Source organism: Pinus tabuliformis, chromosome 7, assembly GCF_031772625.1.
Source record: "Pinus tabuliformis cultivar Carrire ecotype Pingquan chromosome 7, CPIR1, whole genome shotgun sequence".
Taxonomy (NCBI): domain Eukaryota; kingdom Viridiplantae; phylum Streptophyta; class Pinopsida; order Pinales; family Pinaceae; genus Pinus; species Pinus tabuliformis.
The window spans coordinates 63,391,319-63,417,251 of NC_142293.1; the positions used below are offsets into that span (position 1 = coordinate 63,391,319).

At 38.8% G+C, this 25,933-nt stretch overlaps 1 protein-coding gene across 1 annotated transcript in view; it reads right to left on the reverse strand.

Annotated features, from left to right (window-relative positions):
* The window catches only part of LOC149245217 (peptide-N(4)-(N-acetyl-beta-glucosaminyl)asparagine amidase-like), a 226,844-nt gene that overhangs the window by 161,908 nt on the left and 39,003 nt on the right, over positions 1-25,933 (reverse strand). The window contains exon 6 of the mRNA XM_089455548.1: positions 6,208-6,290. Within this exon, the coding sequence (XP_089311674.1) occupies positions 6,208-6,290 (83 nt within the window). The remainder of the gene's footprint in view (positions 1-6,207; positions 6,291-25,933) is intronic.

Consider the following 25,933-nt stretch of genomic DNA (forward strand, 5'->3'; position numbering starts at 1 on the left):
GAGCAACTGATAGATTCATTGGCAAAGGAGACTATGCAAACGTTGCATGCGGTGCTGAGAAAGGCGCTGAGAAAGCCGAAAGCGGTCGTCGTTGATCCACTAGCGGTAGGTAAGTTTAAATTTTTATTTTTCTAATTTGTTAATATGATTTTTTTTGTTTTTTTTTCAAATATATAATTTTTTTAATAATATTTTTTTTTATTTTTTTATTTTTTAAACTCTTTATATATATATATATAATTTTATGGAAAAAAGCCTAATAACGAAATGGAGAATCTTCAGAGACAATATAGCGAAGCACTTTGATCACAATGACAACAAAGTTGACGAATTTCAACGGTCAAAGACCTGGACCACAGAACGCGCTCTATGCAGCGGTTGAGCAGCCAAAGGATTGAACGGATCTGATACCAATGTAACAAAGAAAGTTCATTATAGCAAATTAAACATTCCAGAAGACTTGGAATATGTAGATCTCCACTGAAGATACAAGACTATATATTAAAATCTATGAATGACAATATGATTGATTACAACTAGGGGTCCCGAATATATACCCATGCAAGTACCCTTTCACAAATGATCATGTCCATAAAGACATGCCTTTTCATTACTAACTACTAGTTAATTAAGCGTTACTTATAATTATTATTGTTTACATTATTATATTATTTTATATATTTTATTCATAACAATGTTTTAGTCATAGTCACCAGGTTCGGCGAATTTGAACGAATAAGTTCGAAATTCGCCGAACTTCAAACGAATACGAACTTATTCGTTCAAGTTCGCCGAACTTTATGGCGAACTCGAATTTAAAGCCGAACTCGAATTTTTTTGCGAACAAAATCGATTAAATTCGTTTTGGTTCGATGAAATTCGTTTTAATTCGATTTTTTTTCCTGTTTTAAAAAAATTTCGAAATGAATTGCGGCCCGCAGGCACGTTTTGCTTTTGGTTTCATTGTTTGCGGACGCCGGAGGGTTAGGTTTGATACACTACCAGTCTACCACCGAGCGACCGACAACCACTGACCTCAACCAAACTACCAGTCCGCGTGAGCAACATACAGACTACAGTGACGGGCCACAGGTTTTCATCGTTCAACAGGGTTTTCGACAGGTTTCGGACGGCTTTTTCGACGGGTTGTGGGCCGTGGCTATTTAATATTAGATGAAAACAAGCTCATGAATTAATTCTCTAATCTGACCCGATGAGATTTACATCACCCACGTTTTCACATGTTAATTTAATAAAATTTTAAGAAATGGATTTATTAAAATGGTTTTTATCCTTAGCTCCTCATTTTAATATGATTTATATTTTCTTGCGTGTCTTATAAGGTGATATTTCACATATACCACGATAAAACATTTTTTTAGAGGAGTTTATATAAATTATAATGCATTAAAAACTTTCTCATCGGACTATGAAAAGTAATAGGGTTGCTCCATATTTATGACCTCCAATGCAATCAAACGATGTATATCACTTGTAAGTGCGTTTAATAGAGTTAAGACAGAAAGATTTATTTTTTTATGGGCATTTTTTTATGAATTGATATTAGCTAAAGGTTTTGTATAGTTATTTATTTATTTTTATTTTTAGATTTTTTTTTAAATTATTTTAATTGATTTGAGCAAAATTTAAATTTTGATGACGAACAGACAACATTACACATTATACTTTAAATTGATTTTTATATATATATATATATATATATATACATTTTTTTTTTCGAATTTCTATATGTCGAACTTTATCGGCAAAATTTTAGTTGCCGAACTTTATTCGAATTTCAAGGTCGCCGAACTCGAACTCGAACACGAACCTGGTGACTTTGGTTTTAGTGGAACAAAGGAGAATATACATCCAAATATAGGAGGTTGCACTAAAGAAAAGCAAGAAACAAAAAATTCAGTTTGAACCAAGTGCAACCTCTAGATTTGGTGGCTCATCTCCTCATGGTAGTTCTGCAACCTTTGAATCTACAAGAACAATAGCAGATTTCCTGAATGTTGGTGGGAGGGATGATGTGGGTGGAAAAGAGGTATGGTTTCTTTGTTCTTGCGGTATACCATTCAATGTGCTTCACACTCCCTACTAGCATGATTTGGTTAAGGCCATCAATGAAGCCCCAAAAAATATAAGAGCCCCAACCATGAGAAAGCTAGAACTACGTTATTCGAAAGAGAAAAAGCAAATGTTCAAAGAGATTCAACACATTTTACAAATGAGTGGGTGGATTGTGGGTATCCACTGAATCAGATGGTGAGACAAATGTTAGAAACCAACATTGGATAAATGTTCTTGGTGTTTCTGCTAGCGATGAAGTGTTTCTTTCAAGTCATGACTCTTCTTCCATCAATGCATCTTCTCAAAACATTGCAGATCTCATATTAAAAACAATCAAAGATGTTCCTAATAATGTGATTCAGGTGATCACTGATAAAGCAGCGAATTGTAAGGGAGCAGGAAAAATCATTGAGCATACTCATCCACACATATTTTGGTCCAAGTGCTTAGGAGGAGAGATTAGTAGATATATTCACAGTTCATTACTTTTGTCATAGATAAGACTCTAAATTGTTAGACTTTAGTGTTGTGAATTTGAACATTTTTGTCTCTCTTCACAGTTCAGTGTGTAGTTGGTGGTGGCCAAGTGGCCTATTTTGTAAACATTATTATTTGACTTTTGGTCATGACTCATGTTGACAGTGGCTCACTTGCCTAATAAGTTATTTGAATGTTTTATGATTTTATCTTCTAAATGTCTACTTTCTATTATATGCTTACAAATTTTGGTACTTTCTACCTTCTATTATCTATGATACGCTTAAGGATTCTAAATATGTTTGTAATTGCTAGAGTCTAGATGGTTGATGCTCGAATAATTAATCATTGATGTACAATGGTTGTCATATCTATCTTGATTTATGTACAAATATGCATGTTTTCATATTTTCTACAATTAATCTAGTATTTTGGATTTTTCTTTAATATAAACGCAAAAAAATAATATATATATATATATATATATATATATATATAGACGCTTCACTTCCGACGATTTTTGGAAAATGACGCTTACAACGCTTCGCTTCCAAAAAATGTCCCCACTTTATGCAACCTTGGTGCAAAGCCTCACTAGGTGACTATAACAATGAGTAACACGGGAGAGTCACCATTGTCACCTAGCAACCTCTACCCTCATTTTAGTGATGGATGTATTCCAACACAAGGCAAGCTTACCTAGTAGATCTTAGGGATTAAATAGCCCAGTCAAACCTAGTCAAGAGCTCCCTAAGGCTTCTACTTCTATAACCACTACACAAGAAAGTTAATAATTATGGTTTATGCAGATTTTGAAAGGCAATTTCCAGGTTTGAGTTAAAAGGGTCCTACAGTTGTTCTAAAGGCTTACGATAACCAATACAAGTTCAAGGAAGGTCCCCGAACACACACAATCAAGAAATTACACAATGTAGTTGCAAACTAGCTTGTAAAATGAGAGATTACAACAACATATCAGTTTATAACAGTAGTAATAAATAGCCCCAAAATCTATGATAACAATGTGAAAAATAAGGGCTATGATAAGAGAAAAATAGAGACTCAACTACAACAAATTTTCTGCAGTAAAAAAGCATATAACAGCAATAAAAACCCTAGATATCAGTCTTATAACTGGCTGAAAAATGCATTAAATATGACACTGTATTTTAGAGTATATTATAAACTCTCTCCAACCCTAGGATTAAAGATATCCAAGTTATGAAGTGCTGAAAATACAAAATTGTATTGTAATTAAACCCCAAACTACTCTAAATGAAAATAATTTGAAGAGAATAATGATTGACACGAGGAAAACTGGTACTTTTCTCAATCTAGGGCATATGGAGTCAAGTATCAACACAATTGTGAGGGAACTACGTGAGTCTCCTAGGCATCCCAATTTCCCTACCCAGTCGGGGCCTCTTGTGTGTTCTTGTCTCATTTTCATGGTGTGCTTTTATTTGGCTTAAAATTAACCTTGCACGGTCGCACCACAAACATTAGAGTGGATTTATTTCATTTTAGTAGATTAAATTTCTTTACGTTTTAGATTAATTTCATTTTTGCAAAAGTTACGAACCATCTCCCCTCCAAGTTCTGTTATGCTCTCAGCCATTGCAAGGGAAGCTTGATCCTTGCGCATGATCAAAGAGGACTCGTTGGTTAGATTAGTTTAACTAGCAAAAACCTCTTAATCTTTATTGTAAGTTTGGGGAAAAAGAAATCATTGACTTGCGAAATTATGAGAGTAAGCTAAGCCTCCTCTTGTTGGATCTCCTTGCAATTGTCGAATTGTGAAATCAGGGGAGTACTCATTGAAGCTAAGCTTCCTCCCGTTGGATCTCCTTGTGACCTTCTCAACCCTATTCAAAGGATAAAGGTGAAGGAGGAAACACACATTAGATTAGTTCTATTTTCTTGCAATCACACAAATCACATACCCGCCTCTCCATCTTGCACTCACTTAACTAATAAATCCAAGTGAAATAACCTTAATAAAATTTACGAAGAGCACTTTCCAGAACATCTCTACAGCATACAGCATTGGGCTACAAATTCATTTGCCGGATTTATTTTCAAGCAACAAGCATTTACTCTTGGCACTGGTCTATCTTGTTATTTAAATTTCTGTCATTGTCTGCTTGTCTATCTGTCATATTGATTGCTGATGGTTAATGTACTCTTGTTTAATCTAATTAACTCTTAGATTAATTTTTTGTTTACTATAGCTTAATCAGCCTTAGTTGTTTCAGCGACTACCCCCCTTGACTTCGCTAGGAGTTAGCCTATACGGAGGAGTCGATATTGAGTGACAACAACTCGATTCGAGACTTGCCACCAAGGCCACACTTAGTGGATTAAATATTTCTTCCATGTAACCCAAAGGATTGGATCAGGCAGCAACAGGGACCTTTCTCAAAGTATTGCAATCATTAACTCCTGCCTTCCCATACAAATTGGAAATCAGGGATTCTACTATAGCTTTGATGCCTCAAGTTGTTGGTGATGAGCACATTCAAGATAAGAAAGCCCCTCAAGATCTTGTGCTGCAGAGTTAGTGTCACTCCTTGAAGTACTGCAGTCTGACTATGGGCTACGGTGACGATTCCTTCACTTCTTTGGATGCCAAATTGGGGGCTTTATCATGTGAGACTGGTTGAGGGAGTCAATCCCACCTTGCTCTCCATTGCTCCAAATCTGAGTAGAGGGGATTACGTGATCATGGAGGAGAGGCTGCAGTCTGAATTGGTTAGTGTCAGAGCGTCAAAGAAAACAAAGTAGGGTTCACACATCCACAAAAGACGTTTCCCCTTGCCATCCTGTCCATGGATTCTCTGCTGATAGGTTGATGTCTTGACTCTGGATGCATTCTGAGGACTTGGCATTTGATAGTGCTATGGATGATATGGGTTCCTATGAGCCAGCTTTGCAAGTAGTCTATTGTCCATATCAAACTTCCTCGAGTGAGCGCAGCAGCTTGCAGATCATCTCAAAGAAGCGAAGTGCAGTTTCGTGAAAAGGTAATAATTCTAAATTTATTCCCACGGATGTCTCCTCCTAGGTCTAGGACTTGGGGGACACAGATGAGGCAATTTATGCCTTTCAAAGATGCAGATGGTTTTTGAGATGATTTTGCAGATGTGGTAGTGCCAACTGTCCTATTGATAGATTTCCAATCTTGGCCCAGAAAGGGTTTTTTCAGATCTAAGTTGGCTTACAGTTATGTTTTTGCTCCAGTTTTAGCACCAGTTGTCCAGATCCTTCGGATTTTGGTTATGATCATATGTTGAGTCTATGACTCGTTATGGTTCTTTCTGAGAGCGATATCAGTAATGTTCTGGGCCTCCCAATGGAATTCTAAGCCAGTCAATTGGACCTTTTTGTAGCACTGGTTAGTGCGAAGTTTCCCCCCAAATAATGAGAAAAATGTGAATTTTTTCTTTTAGGGAAAAATCAGCACATATATACAAATAGTATAAGATTTGCATTTTCAGCATCAACCATGGATTATTTGAAACAAAATACAGAAATCACAGCAACTTCATGTGATTGTGATATTCAAATTTAGATTAGTATGGTGCCATGCATAATTTACTTTATTCAAGCAGACAATGAGGAAATGCTAGAAAGAACAAAACCATGGAATGAAACCTGAAGGATTGCTTGAACCAGAACAATAATTGTAGCAGCAAAGCATGATCTTGTTCAGCTTTATCCGGCTTAAACTTCCCTTCCTGTGAAACAGATCATTACTCAGAAAGCTTAGGCCACCTCTGAAGGATTGTGATAGGATTCCCATTTCATGAATCCATCTCATTCATTTCAGTAGATATGATCAATACCAATACAATGAGTCTAGAATCTAGCATTTCCAGTTGTATATGAATAAATGATACATGATTATATAGAAAATGGTCCCATTGGGGGATCAAAAGCCAATAGCCATAATGATTGTAACATTCAAGGCACAGCCAATGCTCCTAAGAACAGTACATCCATAGAAAATGTTGCTAACTAATCTAGTAAAAAAGAAGAAATATAAGAAACATGCTAAAGAATAGAGTCAATCATAAACTATAAGCTATTCCAATAACAAAGGAAGGAAACAAAATGGAACACAATGGTTTTCAATTCATTAATAAGAGTTCGTGGAGAACTCCCATGAAACTTATGCTCTCAGATTCCCCTCATAGGATCTGCAGGCACCAGCTACAGAATGCACTTGACGAAACTGAGGGGATGGCTCTCCTAATAGTAGAATTGCTTGCTTATCACAACGGCTGTAAAAACCTATTGGGTGATAAAATACAGAGAGATGAATCACCATTCCTCTAGAAAATAGAAGGGAGCAGTTGTACTAAGTTCTAACTGCATTGACAAGCCAAAGCAGATGTTTGATATTACCCAAATGGATCCTAGCATCCTTAGTTCTCTCCACTTCCCTCTGTGATTTTATCTCCTTAAGGTCCATGTTGACCCATGTACCAACCTCTCATCAGAGAGGATAAGTAACCAAAACCCGGACTACAAAACAATTGATCATTGTTGGGCTTAAATCTTACCATGTTGCCAATAATCTCATCCAATAAAATCCTTGTACTTGATGGTTGTCAAAAAACTCACAATAAGAACCTGTATACCCTTCATCAAGATCACTTGGGTTAAGTTGTCTAAGAAAACCCTACAAAACCATAGATTCCAAACACAATCAAAATACTTCTTGGCCCAAAAAGATTCAAAGAAGAATGAATTTGAAAGCTCAATCAGGAAAGAAGAAAGAGAAATTATATTAATTTCCATGAGTGACTATCACTAAAGTAGGCCAATGAGATGCGAAAGTACATCAAGTAACAATAGCAATGACAGAGTTCCTAGAGCATCTCCAACAAGAAAGGTGAAAATCAAAAATCTAAGAAAGGGTGGACCCAAAAGGGTAAACCCAAGTCAATTTAGTAAAGCCAGAAACTCTTAAGAAGAAATAACCCTACAGCGGGAGAAGCCAGCAAAGTCATGAGCAGCAAGATCCTAGCCAGCACCTGAAACAGAGGAGGTATTAGCATCTCAGTCAATCACTATGACCAATGCTAAAACTGATAGTGTCCCATAGAAAGTGGCCAAGGCTAAGAGGGCTCAATTGTGCTATCCTATGGGAAAGTCACGAACTCCTTGCAAGGGCTCTTTCAGCATCCAAGCTGGCAAGTCTCTCAAGAAAAAATGAAAATTGGTATGTGTAACTAAGTTCTAACCATGGGGACATCAATTGAGTTTATCTTGGGTGGTTAGGAGAAATGATTATTTTCCTCCCCACCTAGGTCAATTTTTGCATGTGACATGTTGAGCTTGTTACCACACAATCTAGCGGGGCTTAAAGAGGGAAACCCTAAAGGATGGAGAGCTAGACTATGTGATAGCAATGAGATAATGGCCCACTATCACCACAGCCAAAGTCCCCTGCTCTTTACGGACTTTCATAGATGGGAGGAGTCCCAGTATGATTTATGATCACCTATGATGGATCTTCTAAGTCTAGAGTGTTGGAAATGTAACTAGTTTCGGTCTTCATAATTGTTATTGTACTCATTTCAATATGTATCTTATGTAACAAACAAAAGAAGAAAGAAAAAGTTATTATTTTAAAGCATGGGTTTCATGCTCCTTATTGATGGTCTTCTAGGTAAAAGCATGTTCTTCATGCTTCTAGGGTTTGTTAGGTCATAGGATATATTGTCATGAGTCAAGAGAGTCAACATCATGATTATAAGACCCTTCCGGGCAAGATGTACCTTGTAAAAGAATTTATTTTGAGTCTAGAAGGTCCTGGAAACCTCCAAAGTACAAGTCGGCCCTGGCAGCTACAAGTCAGCCTAAAGGAGGGAATTCGACCCCTTGGAAAGGCTATAAATAGAAGCAGATTCGACCTCATTTGGCACTCACTCACAAGTTCGATCTCTCAAGAACAAGTTTGATCTGAAATTGGAAGAAGCAAGAAAAAAAGAGTGAAGGTATAAAAGGCAAGGAGAATCCAAGAAGAAGGAAAGTTTGTTTTTGGGTTGTAGCTCTCTCACACGTGTGAAATATAGGGCTTTTGCAGCTTCAAAGAAGGCCACAATTGTAGGTCTGAAATTGCAAGAGATCAAGTTGCAAGATCATTCTGTTGGAAGAGCGAGTACTCTGATTTGGCTCTGTTGACCTTGGGAGACATTATCTTGCTCAAAAGAGGACCTCTTGAAGGATTGTCTTGTGCCGGAATTAGGGTTTCTATGCAGCTACAAGATCGAAGTTGCAGGACAAAGTTGCGGGGTTGATGTTGGGGGTCGAAGTTGTAGCTAGAACTTGAAAGTTGGGTGATGCAAGTTTTTCTTTAAGGGCTAAATTGGTACTTGGAGGAGGACTTGGTTTAGGGTTTGGGTCTTTGTGGTCTCATTTGAAGCAAATTCTATAATAAGAGAAGAGTATTTATGGGTTTTCCCCTTGGAGGGGTTTTGCCCTGGCTTGGAGCCTAATTTTTGTGTCCACTATCTTTACTATTTTTCTCTTGATAATTGTTCAATGAAGAAGAACTAATAAAGAAAACACAAGAAGATAAATAAAGTTCACAAGAAATTATTAAGGTTAAGGAAAATTTGAATTAATAGCTACCATATTGCATTTTCCAACATGGAGTGTAACGAACAAAGTTCGTATACTTAGAGGAATGCTCTTATACCAATGTAATGAACAAAGCTCATAGCCTGCAATAATCTTCAGAATACTTCGAATACAAAGACACCCATTGTAGGACAAGTAATTATTGTTGAAAAGTAACTAGGTTCGGTCTTCATAATGACATGTGTAATTGTGATTTTATGTAATTAATGAAAAGAAAGAAAAAATAAAATTATTGTAATGCTTGTCTCATGGGTTTCATGAGCAAGGAATTTTATTTTAGTAATGGCTCCCATTGTGAGCCTTTAGGATTGAGTCATATAGTCATAAAAGTCAAATTTAGTCAATGCCATGTATGAAGGACCCTTCTTGGGCATGATACACTTGTATATGAGTCAATAGAAGTGTCAAACAACCCTCCAAGACAAGCACAAGCATCCTCCTACAGGTCGGCTTCAAAGAAATAATAATATCTTCATAAAAAGGACACGTTGGTTCACCAAAAGTCATGTCGGCTAATTATGAGACTCCAACCACTATAAATAGGCAGCTCGGCCTAATCTCAGAACACAGAAAATTTAGAGAAGTGCGAGGTACAGGGATCTGTGGTTAGAGAAGTGCAAGGTACAGCATATCTGCGGTTAGAGAAGTGTGAAGTCTCATCAAGGAAGCCTCTCCCCAAGCAAAGGAGGGACTAGAAGACAAGACTGTTTTGGGCTAAAAATATCTCCACTAGTGCAAAATTGCAGACCTATAAATTTGCAGTAAGGAGGCCGAGAAAGAGACCTATAAAATTATAGTAAGAAGGCCGAGAAAGTCGAAGTTGAAGACCTATAAATTGCAGCAAGGAGGCAGAGAAAGTAACAGCAAGAAAAGGGTTTGACTATTGTTGACTCAAGGAAGAGGAAGAAGGCTTGGTGTCTTGGTCTTGGAGTGGCAACTAGGTCAAGGGTCTTGGTCTTGGTATTCTTCAATTGGAATCTCTATAAGAAGAATAATTTGTTCGGGTTTTCCTCTCAAAGAGAGAAGTTTTGGCCCTAGCTAATAGCCTATATTTTGTGTCTCTTGTCTCTTTATGGTTTATATATTGGTAGCTATTTGATGAAGAAGAACACTAATAACCTAAGTAAAAGGAGATCCTAATATAAAGAAGTAAAAAGTACTCACAAGCAGTTAGTAATAGAAGAGAAATCACTTAATCTTTATGCCCTAGATTTCTCAACAATTATATATAATAATATTTGAATACAAGTGAGATGATTGTGTTACAAATGAGGGTCTACTTTATATACCTAGGCAAGTACCCTTTCACGAACGGTCATGTCCATAGAGACATGCCTCTTCACTACTAATTACTATTTAATTAACTATTCCTTATTATTATTTATATATTTATATTTTATTCATAACATTGTCTTCCGCTTCAAAAAGCTTTGTCCTCAAAGCTTACTGATTAAAAGGCTTCATCTCTTTTTCTATTTCGAATGTCTTTTCGTGTCAGAACTGTCATCTTTGTTTATACAAGATGATATGATCCTCCGAGTGATAAGTTAAATTATAGAACTAAGAAGGGATCTGACCATCCTAAATTAATCTTCTGTGGAATCTTGCAATTGCTAGAAACCTGTGATGAATTGTTATAACAGGACTGGATTGTTGAAACTTTAGTATTTTTTGGAACATAAGTTTGTTGTTTCTGATCTAAGTGATACATATATGTAGATTGAATGAGTTGTTTGCTCTTGTGATTCGGATGTCAATAGGGAGTTCTTGTGGTTTGCTTTTCCCTTATCTTGCATGTGACAGCTTCCTAATTCACTTCAAACACTGATGTTGTTGAGTTGGTTACAAAATCTTCATTTGGATATCTCATCGTCTGAACTACAACAATTGAGTATGCTTTTCCTACAACTGGCTTGTCTTCTTCTTGAGTTGAGATATTCACTAGTTTGGTATTAATTCCTTTCTCTTCAACTCGAATTTCTTCATTTGAAGATTTCGATGCATCCTTCTTAATAAGGTGTTGTACCTTGTTAGCCCCACGGGGGTAGGCGAGTTGGTAATCACAATGTAGTGAAGTTCGTTAGAAAGGTGGGCTCCATACTGAAGGTCACGAGTTCAAATCCCCTGGACTTACCCTGGAGTTGTATAGAGGGGCGGGCGCAGCTCCCAGTGGTTATAGAGGTAGCAGTCAGAATCGACCCCGCGTAACGCGAGTCACGAAGCTGCCCCTGTTGTCGATTCCACTGTAATCAAAAAAAGGTGTTGTACCTTGTTTACAATGTAGCATAAAATTGAAGCATGCATTCAAGTGCTCATGAAACAATTTACCAAGGTAAATGGAAACGAATCAAAGTTTGTTAAGAATATAAAATGCTTGCATGTGAAGGATGAATTGCCCGAAGTAAAGTGTAAGCTTGTAGCTTCAAGCAACAATGAGATAGAGAATGCAAAGCTCAAATGAAATTGTAACAAACTTTAACTTAATGAAATGTGATAGTAAGGTTGTGTTAATTCCCAATTAAAGCATGCATGTAAGTGAATGAAGTATGAAAGTTTAAACCGTGCAAATGTCAATCCACCCAAGAGAAAACTCCCTCTAAATGGGGAGATATGATACCATGGGAGAAATCCCAAGCTCCCACAAACAAATTAGATCTTTTATTAATATTACAATGAGAAGAGGGCCCTTCAAAGTCCTCAACTAAACTTCAAGGAGAGTCCTCACAATAATTGCTTGAAACTTGGACACTAGACCTCCTTTCTTGAGAAAGTAGTGACAAGATCTCACAAAACTTATGCAAGGGAAACAAGGTGTGAGTTTCCTCCAAATGCCCACGGCTTAGAGAAGAAAATGGGTAGCCCTCTAGTGAACTCGACTTGGCCAAAATAAGCCTCAAAAGGGCTCATGACATCCTTGGAAATCGAACCCCCAACATTTTCCAAAGGTCTTGCAAACACTTGTTAGATGTTGCGGGAGGTTGCTCTTCAAAATATGCCACACAAGAGTTAGCAAACAATCCAAACAATGACTGCAAAATAAGTTAAGTATTAGTGAAAAAATCAACAAGATAAAATGTATATGTACAATTATAATTTACAAAAGGCTAAGCTAAAGAGTGAGAGTAAACTCTCGTCTTTGCTTAGCCATCTTCAAGCTCTTAGATAGAAAATGAAAGAAATGAAGTATAATGTTTTTTTTAAAGAGATTTAAATTTAGAAGTGCTCGGCTTGTGTACAAGCTATGTGCCAAAACCCCTGCAAAACCACTTTGTAAGATAAGACTATGAAGGCTCAAAGAACAAATGAGAGCTCTTTTAAGAATGTATCAAGAGTGGGTTGGTCTCTCCAAAGACTTCCCCTCAGACTTGATTTTGTGATCCCAACAAGATGTTCCCTCTACAAAACTTCAATCAAGAATTAGTTCCATATAGATTTAGCGATAAACAATGATAAGAAACTCTAGAGATTTATTTAAAACCAACTAGAGCATTCTATACCTAGAGCATACTTCTAAATCAAATGTCAATGCAAGATAACTCTACATTAACAAATCTACAAGAGCATATGGAAACAAATTAGATCAAAGCATGAGTAAAAGGAATTATACCAATGATCAACAATTCATCGCACTCTCAAAGGAGGAACACCTCATGAATGAAACCCCATAGTCTTTATTGATATTTCTGAAAGTGTACAAGGTAGCAGCGCTTCCGCAAGCACAATAGCTAGTAACATTATATACAAATGAGAGTTCAAGGCTCTATTATATAGAACTATGGGAGCCAATTCCAATGTCGAAGTGATTAAACAAGTGGCATGAGGTGACAATCTCAAAGAGAAATTCGAATTTGTTGAATGGAGCTCCAATGTCAATTGTAAAAATCGAATTCTAGCAAGTGGACATCATTTTCTTCTTCCCTTTTGTGCCAAATTCGAATTTTATGATGGAATGGCAAGTGTATATGGGTGGTAACCCATGTGGGGACAATTTCCCACAAAAATCTCCACCAAATATTATCCCAAATCCTTCCAAATGTGCATTAACTTTACAAATTCGAATTTCCAAGTAAGCAGGTTTCTCATTTAATGCCAGAAATTTGATTTTATTTGAGCACATGTCCTTTCCTTGATTTTAGGAATCCACAACACCTTAGGACTTCACTTTAACTCCCCCATAATTTTCCACCTCATTTCGAGAACATTTAGCATGTGTGGATATTTATTTTTCTCCGTTTATTTAATTTATTGCTTAATTGCCAGATTTCCCACTAAACTTAGGAAAAGTGGGTTTTGAGGGTTCAAAACACATTTTTAGCCCCTCAAAGTGTGTTATAGTAGAAATTTGAGGGTGAGGGGTGCAAATTGCATTACTCATACCCCATACAATTTGTCTAGACATCACTTATTACATTACAAATACAATTTTATTAGCAATTTCCGCAGTGCGGAAAATCTAAAAATTAAAAAAATGACTACCTAGACCTAACCAAATTCCACGAAATTTCTTTTGTGATCTAGTACGGTAATATACATCGGCTCTAGACACTAATATGTGTTAAGGGCTCAACCTTCAAACCATCACCCCGGCTTTGGGGTAAAAAGTGAGTGAAAAAAACCTAGAAAATTATCCGCCTCTGAAAAAATGGATAATTAACCAGATAAAAGAACACTCCAAGGTGTACTTGTTTGCTGATCGAGTTCCAACATCCTAGGCATGTTACAGACTCAAAACTCATCATTACTAGTATCACTTATTACAATTCCCTGCAGGGTGTGGAATCTGGGTACAAGAAAGATGATGAGAAAATAGAAGTAGAGTTTAAAAAACTCTGTTGCCTAATGATATCTGATGGTACAAGTGTCCTCTGGATCATCCTTGGGCAGGAAGTCTTTCATATAATGATTAGGTGCCACTCCAATGGTCAACAGGCCCTATTAACCACCCATGTTCATAACCCCTACGAGAAAAAAAAACTTCCCTTGTTGTTTTAGCCTATCAACTAGCAGGCCTAATATGATTGATAGATAGATAGCCTTAGATGCCTCTCATCCATCCTCCAATCAGTGATTTCTTTCATCTAGCTTACTCATCCAAAAGGTGGGTCATCTATTGTAACTTACATGACCATTTTTGTATTCAAGTGCTTTCGCATAATGTTTAAGGGCATTCTAGTATGAATTTGATGATAGACCACTTTTGGTTGTACACTTGTTCCCATGTTTCACCTTGGTGGTTATCACTTGCCCTGCTGTGACACCCTTGAGGCCTTTCCTTTACTGTCCAGGAGGGGCACAAATAGGAGGCCCAGATGTTGGACCAAAGATCACATTAAGAGGGGGCTTGGATCAGTGTGGCAACAATTTTAGCATTTCACAACTTTTTATCAATGAGCAATTATGTGGCAATGTATCATAACTATTTGCAACACATCAATAAAAAGAACAATGCATCAAAAAGCCATTATCATATCAACAATACATCAAGAAGCCATCACATCAACACAAAGTGGACACAAGCTTTTACGTGGAAACCCATACGGGAGAAAACCACAAATTCTTCTTCTTCAAATCATTACATAGACTTGCAAGCATCGATCTGCTAGAGGCACCCACCTCCAAGATATGCAAGCAACTACTTGCGGTAGGCTACAACCTAATTGAGGCACCAACCTCGAAAATGTGCAAGCATCTACTCACTATAGGCTACAGCCTGATTGAGGCACCAACCTCAGAGATGAACAAGATTCGACTAGCTCTAAGCTTTAACCTGATTGAGGCACCAACCTCATAGATGAACAAGACTCGACTAGCTCTAAGCTTTAACCTGATTGAGGCACCAGCCTCAGTAGAGGTACCCACCTCCTTCTTCAACTTCTTATGGACCTCTTTTCAAAATCTTTCAAACTGGATCCACCTGCTCTTCAATCAATATAAATCTTCAAACTGAACAAACTATTATTGCCATACTACTGTCAACAACTTGTCATAACTTGTCCAAACCATGTTCCAACCTGCTCATTAATCTGGTCACATAAAACCCTTCTCAGAATTTGTTCTTGCCATATACTCAACGTCAACTACAACCTGCTCATAAAGCTCTCAAAACACATAACATGGATTCTGAATACCAAAAATACATCATCAAGACACTTCATGCATCTAGGATTGTTCACCACTTAACCCTGATCATCATGCTTCTTCTGGAATCCAATTTGGCCTTAAAATGAGCCCAAAAACCTCCAAAAAACATTGTAACTATACAAAAACCATGCAAATATTAATCCTTCTATAGAATGGATTATTCCAAACACATTCTACAAAATAGCAATTTACAAGTGCTAGAAAAGTTTAATTGTTCGACAAAATGAACAAATTTGGCACGGCAATAACCCTTCTACAAAAATAATTGACCGAGTCTACCCACACTCGAACCCACTATCTACACTGTACAAACCATATCACATAACCAATTGACCTAATCACGAAGTCATTACCTGTGGGCGAGGTGTTGTCACATACTCAGAGCTCGAAGCCCAAACGAAAACTTGTGTCAACTCTTCATGGGAAATGCCATACACATGTGCAGAGCAATCGCCCAAGAACTTGAACCAATAACAATCACACAACAGATCAATTGTGCTACCACTTCAACCTCACCATGAACCACAAATACGATTTAAATTGATTTTCGGTGAATTTATGTTTGAATGGAGTTGCACCACGATATATATGTGTGTGTGTGTGTGTGTGTGTGTGTGTGTGTCCTGGCAGACAACAGCTTCATATAATTCTCGTTCAAAAACATTGACATGCATATAACCTGGGGCTTAGCCCTCTGACGATAAAACCGTGACTATGTGACCTCATTAAAATTTGTGCTCAGACTGATATGACCTTGTCATGTGACCCTGACCTAAGGGCCCATGGTCATCTGCATGATGACGTTAGCATGACATCATCATGCCACGTGTTATCCTATGAGGGGTGCCACATGTCATTCATTTTCAATTGTTTGACCAACCAAAAGTTGCCATTTGGACTTGCCACGTGTCAATCCCTGGAGGTACCATGCCAGCCTTGTTGTTACATCATGGGTGACTGTGCAGGGGGGCCACATCATTACCAAATCCAATCAAATGCTTCCATGTGTCATCCTTGCTGCTATGTCATGGGTGATTGTGCAAAGGGGGCCATGTCCTCACCAAATCATCCAATCAAACATTGCCATGTGTCATACCGAGATTAGCCATTTTGGCAAGGCCGCTCTAGTTAACTAGTGCACATGTTAGCATATATCTATCATTTGATCTGAACAAGGTGCGTGATCTTTAACCACGTTAAACTATGTGCATGTATGGTCACCATCCGTTGTGGATTTAATTAATTAGCCATGGATCTGCCTAGAAGTTGCACACTATTTAACATATTGATGTTGGGGAGCTTTTGCCCTATAATTTTCATCTTTTATAAATGTTGATTTTCAAATGGTCGTAACTTCTCATCCAGGAGGAGTTTTTCAGAGTGGGATATACCATTGGAAAGGTCTCGACAAGGACTACCCAACCATGTTGTTTATATGATCATTAGGGCATCATAACCTTGTGAAAAAATCAATAAACTTCATACCTCTTTTGACTTCACCTGATGAGGGCATGCAAGATATTTAGTTGTCATGTTGCTTTCTTTGACTCATGAATGACACTACTATTGTCTTGGACATCCCCTTTGACATCAATGACACTTGTTGTCATCAATGACAACACTATGTGCAACAATCTCCCCCTTTGTCATTGATGGCAACACCACCAAACATTGATGACCATTGATGTCAATAGGCCAAATTCTCCTTGACATGCATCAAACTCCCCTTGACATAGTGATGAGGATTCCTCCTGTCTAATTGCGAAGATGCCTCCTTATTTTTTTCCTTCCTTTTGTCAATGTCTACATTCTCACCTTCAACATATGTCAGTATCTCCTGCTCCTATGTCTCAAAGTCTGTCAATGTCTGTATCAATGTTTGCATTCTCTCCCCCTTTGACATCAATGGAAAAGGGACATGGTTGTCTACCAATGCTTCCATAATTATGTGTGAACCTGATCCTGTTATAAGTAGAATCTCTTGAAATTATCTTCTTCAGTCTGTCCTATCTACCAATGTTTGCATTCTCTAAGTTCATGTCAATACTCACAAATTGTTCTTGAATGTGATAAAGTCTCCCCTGTGACCATGTTGCCAATGCTTTTCTTGTGGACCCGATAAAGTCTTCCTTTGAGACCATGCTACCAATGCTTCTTCAACTATTTTCATTATCTTCCCCCTATCATGGGTTGGAGGAAAACCCTTTGTAACTTTGACTAGGATTAGTGAGATAACTCTTCTAGTGAGGAAGAGACCACTCCCATCCTTTGTCTAAGATATTCAAAACTCTCCCTTGGAAAAGGCTTAGTAAAGATATTAGCAATTTGTTCTTTGGTTGGAATGTATTCTAATTTGAATGATCGATCCACAACTTGTTCTCGCAAAAAGTGATACTTGATGGGAATATGCTTTTTTTTTAGTGCATGATAGGATTTTTTGAAATATTTATTGCACTAGTATTATCACACATGATAGAAACAAGTTGATCATTATGTTCTGAAGATCGTTCAAATTTTGTTTCATCCATAGTACCTGAGTACAACATCCTGTTGATATTTTGTGTAGCATCGGGAGGTATTCCTGCATGCATAAGTCGGCCTGGAATAATTATGAAAGATTAAATTGAAAATTTGATTTTTGAAGCATCAAGTCTCCCAGCTCATGAAGTGGTGTGCCCCTTGTGTTATTTCACCCATTCGACTAGTATAAATAGATGATGTGACCTCTCATTTTTCACCACCAAGCAAGAGCAATTTTGAACAAGGTGAAGTCTCATCTCTCTCTTGGCCACACATGTGAGGAGAAGATCAAGTTGTTTTGGGCCTAGTTGGCCATACCTTGACTGAGCTCTTTGACTGACAATTGACAGTGGATTGTTGACAATAGGAGGGGCCTCACGTGAGAACTATTGACCACACATTAGACCACAGTTTGACCAGCCACAGGCTGCATGCGGGTTGATTTTTCAAGTGCAATAGATACAAGCATAATATTTCTGAAACACTAATAATTACTTCTAATGATATATATCTTATTTTAACAATTCCAATTTATCATTAAGCAATTACGCTTTAGAAATTCAACCATAAACCATAAAGAGATCACAATGTTGGGTTGTGTTTCATTCTTTCCACGTAGTTAACAGGGGGTTTAAGGGGTACCCGTAACCCCACTTTATGGGGTTCGGGGCAGCACCCCGGAAAATTTTGATTTTGGACCCTATGTTAGGTTGGGCGGACCCACCTATGGTTTTGTGCATGATTTTTGCACATGTTTTTTGGACGCGATGGTTTTTCGGTCCATGGTATTGGACGTGATGGTTTTCAGTCCATGGTATTGGATGCTTCGGCATGTATAAATATGTATTATAACATTGAAAGGAACATAACGAAAAATCAAGCTGGTAGTCCCGGTTTTGGGATCCAGTGGGAAAATCTTTGTGTATATGTGTTTTATGTATTATGCTCTCGCATTGTTTATTTTTCTGTGTTTTAGAATTCGTATGTAGGTAATTTCTGTACGGGGTTAAAACCTACATTTGGTATCAGAGTTGTTTTTGGCTTCAAGGGGACGCCTTTGTTGCTGAGGGGTTTTGCTCGGGCCTGTGGTAGACCCTGTTCAGTGGGAGATCTGCGAGATCGATTCTGGTGGTGAAAGAAGATGGCGAGTGGTGGAAAGATAGAGATCGAGAAATTTAATGGTCAGAGTTTTGAGTTGTGGAAACTCAAGATGGAGGATCTGTTGGTGGATAAAGATCAGTGGATCGCGGTAGATCCAGGTACTAAACCAACGGGAGTGACCAATGAAGAATGGAAGAAGTTGGATCGGAAGGCAAAAAGCACAATACGATTGTGTGTCTCAGATTCAGTATTGCTGAATGTATCAGGGGAAGCTACGGCAAAGGCTTTGTGGGACAAGTTAGGGACTTTGTACCAATCTAAGTCTTTGGTGAATGAACTGTTCCTGCGGAAAAAGTTGTATAACCTGAAGATGAATGCGTTTAATACTGTGGTAAGTCAGTTATCATCTGTTGATATTAAAATTTCAGATGAAGATAAGTGCATCAGTTTGTTGTGTTCTCTACCAGATTCGTGGGATAGTCTGGTTATTGCAATAGGTAGCAATGCAACTGCCTTGCATTTTGATGAAATAGTCTCATCCTCGCTGACGGAGGAAATGAGACGGAAAAATATGGAGAGCCAGAATGGTGATGCCTTGTCTGTACGAGGACGGTCCCAGAACAGAAACAAAAATAAGTCATCAAGTGGGAGATCTAAATCTCCAGGAAAACCTGTAAAGGTGGTGTGCTGAAAATGTGGAAAGGAAGGGCACTTCAAAAGGGACTGTAAATCTAAAGCTCCTGATAAACGAAAGGGATCTGATGATGCTCCTTCTACAAAGGAGAAAACCACCTCAGATGAAGGTGGGGATGTGTACTTGGCTTCTTCAAGTACACATGTAGATCATGAGGCATGGTTGATTGACTCAGGTGCATCCTTTCACTTCACTCCCCATAGAGAGTGGTTCTGCGAGTATGAGAAATATGATGGTGGTGATGTCTTCTTGGGGGATGACAGGAAGGCTAGATGTCGTGGTAAAGTAAAGTTGAAGTTGCAAGGTGGAAGGGTTAGAACACTTCCAGGTGTTCTACATATTCCTGCATTAGCCAGAAATCTAATTTTTGTAAGCAAGCTGGATGATGCAAGTGTAAAAACAGTGTTCGAGAAGGATACATGCAAGATGGTTCGGGGAGCACTGGTATTGATGCGGGGAGTTCGGACTGGAACTCTGTACAAGCTGCAAGGTAGCACTGTTGTTGATGGGTGCAACAGTTCTGTGGTTCTTGAAAGTGGAGCAGAAAATCTAGTCATCTCTGGAGAGAGGACCATGCTGTGGCATCAAAGGCTTGGACATATTGGAGAGAAGGGCCTTCGAATACTTCATGGTAAAGGTATGGTAGAAGGTATGAGTAATAGCTCTCTAGATTTTGATTTCTGTGAAAATTGTGTATATGGGAAGCAGAATCGGGTGAGTTTCCCCTCTGGAAGTAAGAGGGCGAAACAGATATTAGAGCTTGTGCACAGTGATGTGTTTGGACCTGTGAAGGTTCCATCACTGGGTAAGTCTGTGTACTATGTATCATTTATAGATGACTTCTCAAGGAATACATGGATATATTTCCTTAAGAAGAAATCTGAAGTCTTTGACAGGTTTAAAGAATTCAAGGCTCTGGTGGAAAACCAGACAGAGAAGAAGATAAAGGTGCTGAGGACAGATAATGGTGGAGAGTTTTGCAGTAAGGAATTTGAAGAATTCTATAAGAAGTGTGGTATAGCGCCGCAGAAGACTACTCCATATACACCTCAGCAAAATGGAGTTGCAGAAAGAATGAATAAGACGTTGATGGAAAGAGCAAGAAGCATGCTCAGTGGTGCCGGGTTAGGACAGGAATTTTGGCCAGAGGCGGTGGATACTGCATGTTACCTGGTCAACAGGTCACCTTCATCAGCGTTGGAGGATAAGACTCCACAAGAGGTATGGACTGGTAAGAAACCCTCTCTTTCACATCTGAGGGTATTTGGATGTGATGCATATGTACATGTTCCAAAGGAGAAACGAACCAAGTTGGATAGTAAATCTGAAAAGTGCATCTTTATTGGGTATAAGGATGGTTTGAAGGGTTATAAGCTTTGGAACCCAGTAACAAGGAAAGTTGTGTACAACCGAGATGTGGTGTTCAGAGAGGTGAAAGATGTTATTAAACATGAAGTCCAACCAAAGGAACCTGAGAAGATGGAGTTTGAGCTAAAGGAGGAAGAATCAGACTCTACAGCAGAGGAGGAATCAGAAGATGAAGAGCCACAAACTCCGGGGGTAAGAAGATCAGTTCGAGAAAGAATGCAGCCAGAAAGGTATAGTCCATCTGCTTTCTGTTCAAATTTTGCTTTATCTATTACTGATGATGATCCTAGAACTGTGAAGGAAGCAATGGATTCAGAGGATAGAAAACTCTGGAAAGAGGCCATGGTTGATGAAATGGCATCTTTGCACAAAAATGAGGCTTGGGATCTGCTGGAGTTGCCGGCTGGAAGGAAACCCATTGGCAGTAAATGGGTGTTCAAAAAGAAGACAAATGCAGAAGGAAAAGTGGAGAAATACAAAGCTCGGTTGGTAGCAAAAGGTTATTCCCAGGTGCCGGGAATTGATTTTGGTGATATTTTTTCTCCTGTTGCCAAGGTAACTTCTATTAGATTACTTTTATCTGTTGCAGCTGCTTTTGATTTTGAGGTAGAACAGATGGATGTGAAGACAGCATTTCTTCACGGATATCTGGAAGAGGAGATCTACATGAAACAACCTGAAGGCTTTGTGGTGAAGGGTAAAAAAGAACTGGTATGCAAGTTAAAGAAGTCTCTGTATGGGTTAAAACAGTCACCAAGGATGTGGTATCAGAAATTTGATACATTTATACGGGGACTTGGCTTCACCAGAAGCAAAGCAGATCATTGTGTGTATTTTAAATTAATTGGTGACCGTGTTATTTATCTGGTCTTGTATGTGGATGATATGTTGTTGGTTGGAAATGACAAAGAAATTATCCAGGATTTGAAGACCCAATTGTCCTCCAAATTCGACATGAAAGATCTTGGTGCTACAAACTATATTTTGGGCATGGAAATTAAAAGAGATCAAGAAAAGAGGAAGCTCTGGTTAAACCAGAGGAAGTATGTCGAGACAATATTGCAGAGGTTTAATATGCAGGATAGTAAACCGGTGAAGGTTCCTATTCCTGTAGGTGTAAAGTTATCTACTGAACAGTGTCCCAAGACACAAGAAGAGGAAGAGGATATGTCTCGTGTTCCATATGCAAGTGCAGTTGGTAGCCTGATGTATGCAATGGTCTATACTAGACCAGACATTGCACATGCAGTGGGAGTATTGAGCAGGTTTATGTCAAAACCAGGAAAGGAGCATTAGACAGTAGTGAAGCGGGTTTTCAGGTATTTGCGTGGCACTAGTGATTATGGTTTGTGCTACCAAGGAAGACCAGGATTGGACAGAGTGTTGGATATTCGTGGCTTTGTTGATGCAAACTGGGCTGGAGATCTGGATCAGAGAAGATCTACAAGCGGGTATGTGTTTAACCTATTTGGAGGTGCAATCAGTTGGATGAGTAAGAAACAATCTGTAGTGGCACTATCAACTACAGAGGCAGAATACATGGCAGCCACTCATGCAAGCAAGGAAGCAGTTTGGTTGTAGAGATTGTGTTCAAGTATGGGGTTAGTACAGGAAGCTATAAGGATAGATTGTGACAGCCAAAGTGCAATTTTCTTGGCAAAGAACCCTGCATATCATTCAAAGACAAAGCACATTGATGTTCAGTATCACTTTGTGAGGGATATGATAGAAGACAAAAAGGTGTTGCTGGTAAAGGTGGACACTTTGAAGAATACTGCAGATGCATTGACAAAATCTGTGAGCTCTGAGAAGTTGCCCTGGTGTAGAGAAACAATGGGCGTTTCAGGGCTGGAAAAATGACTAAGCTCTCTTGTGGCCCCCTGTGGAAAGAAAACAACAAGTGGGAGAATGTTGGGTTGTGTTATATTCTTTCCACGTAGTTAACATGGGGTTGAAGGGGTACCCGTAACCCCACTTTATGGGGTCTGGGGCAGCGCCCCGGAAAATTTTGATTTTGGACCCTATGTTAGGTTGGGCGAACCCACCTATGGTTTTGTGCATGATTTTTGCACATGTTTTTTGGACGCGATGGTTTTTCGGTCCATGGTATTAGACGTGATGGTTTTCGATCCATGGTATTGGATGCGATGGTTTTCGGTCCATGGTATTGGATGCTTCGACATGTATAAATATGTATTATAACATTGAAAGGAACATAATGAAAAATCAAGCTGGTAGTTCTAGTTTTGGGATCCAATGGGAAAATCTGTATGTATATGTGTTTTATGTATTATGCTCTCGCATTGTTTATTTTTCTGTGTTTTAGAATTCGTATGCAGGTAATTTTTGTACGAGGTTAAAACCTACACACAATGCACAAAGAGAACACAAGATTTACCCTGGGAAAACCCACTTGGGGGAAAAATCCAGCAACCTTTTCCTTAGAGATATTCTTCAGTTCAACAAGAGATACATCTAATGCGCGAGTCAACTATGACATCAAACTGATCAACAAGTTATGGTCAAACTTGGTCTCCAACCCTCAAGTCAAGTCAAACTTCTAATGTTCAAAACTTCGGCCCTCTCAAATATGCCCAAAATTTCAGCTCTGTAACTCAGCCCTACAATTTCGACCCTGCAACTTCGACCCTGCAACTCAACCTACCCAAAAATTGTTGCCTAGAATTCACACGTGCAAGGTCTGGAGAGATAAAATGTGAGCTAGAGAGAGAGAGAAAGAGATATGTGTCCTTCATGTCCTTCTTGATCTTCGCTTGGATGCCCAGAACTTGTCTTTCTTGTGCGAGGTCGAATGGTGCCTTTGATGAGGACGTCGAATGCCTTTATATAGTGTTCTTCCTATCTCTAAATAAATTGATTTGACTATTTTAAACTTTTCAGATAAAGCTAACCATACTAGCAACATGCAAAATCTTTAAACTAGGTAATGAACTACCTCAAGAACAAAAAACATGGAATTTAAGCAATATTAGTTTGAGATATTTATATTTTTAGAGAAATGTTGGTCGAGATCCAATGAAAAGTAATAGATAATCAGATAAGTTATTCACATGTTCTTCCTGAACAACATGACATTTGGTCAAAATGTTGATCTGTAAATGTTACGTTTTAATAGACATAATGATAGCAATCTAGAAAGCATCTTCAAGGTAGTGGTTGATTTAGGGTAGGCAATAAGAGATGTGGTGGCAGGAATTGTGAAGAACTTTGAGAACATGGAGGATATGGGTGAGATGATCGCTATGCTGTGAAAATTTATTCAACAAAAAATTGAAGAAGACGAGAGCAAATGTGAACTCACATTTTCTATCATGACTTAGGTGAGGGTTCATACCAGTCAGTCTCAATAGCATGCGAACAAGGAAATCCCACCACGAGATGACAGAGAAGGCAAAGTTGAAGACTAAGAAAACAAAGATGATAATAAAGCTCCACTCCATAGAGGAAATTGTTGCAGAAACTTGCAGCATGCTGAGCAAATCTGTTAGGGTCCCACCCTAACCCCCTTATTTATGTAATAGGATCGAGTCATAGTTATAGTTAAGTAAAGAGTCAATAAAGCCCATATTAATAATTGTAAGTGGTTAACCCGCATTTAATGAAGGGACCACAGTTAGTTGCAAATGGGCCATGGTATTAGATAGATGGTATTAATAAGAACCATGGTATTGCCCCATGGTATTGCATGTATGAATCCTATATAAAGGATAGAGACTCCCCTCGAGGAGCATCATGTCTTATTTTGTAATCGAGCTCTGCTCTATTGGAGGTTGCCCCCTCGAAGAGGCAAGTGAACATTGCTTTCTAAATAATAAAATACTTGCTGTTATTTCTCATTGTTCTATGTTCTGGGTATATTTCTTCGCATATTTGGTATTTTGGTATCGTCTTGCAGGTTAAGAGCATAACAAGTGGTATCAGAGCGCTTTCCAGGGCCGGTGGGATCTCCAAATTTTAGCAAATTTTTTTTTGGCTAGAGACGTGTTCCGGCGTCTTTAAACCACGGGATCTGTCGTTGAGCGCATAAACCTGCAGATTTGGGGAGGCATGCACGCAGGAAATACAAGAGGTGGTCACGATTGTTGGACTCCCTTGTAACCCCTGTGGGTACCCCTTCGAGTAGTAGAGCATTAGACAGAACCACGCACGGACTGTCTTCCAAGTACCCTCTGGGTATATCAGAAGCCCCCTAGCTCCCTTGAAACCTTGCCATAATAGATAAACCGACGGCCGTCTTGCTGCTACAGTACACCGAGAACAGCACTCGGAGAGATTACTCGTGCGTACGATAGGGTAGTCGGGTTGTACAGCTAAGGGTACGGTTGATCCTCCTTGCTTAGTGCCCTGAAAAATTGGGCCGAGTACCACTGTCAGACCCTTATGTATATTGCGATCTGTAGCACCTGACACTCCTGGAGACCATAGTTCCCTTCTCTATCTCGGGATCACGCATAATCTTTGCCAGATCAGATCTCGCAAGTGGGGTTTTGTCGCAGCAGCAGCAATCAGTTCCGTCGTTCAGATCTATCAGAACAACCATTCGGATCTATTAGATCCATCAGATCCGCAGCAGCAATCAGTTCTGTCGTTCAGATCTATGAGATCAACCATTCAAATCTCTCAGAATCATCAGACCCGCCATCCAGATCTGAGTAGTTGTGTGGGTTCCTATACCTGGGCGTGATTTTCGCAGGACTTTTGGCAACATTGACATTTCTGGGATTCGGCTACTGCAGTATTCCTAAGCAAGGAGTAAAACTCCGTTCGGAGTAACAAAAAAAAAAAAGTTTGAGACCCCCCGGGGCGCTTATTGGTGACTTAGCCCATCAGAATCAGGACGACGAGCTGAGCAAGGTGGTACCATTCAATTGTTAGAGCCAAAAA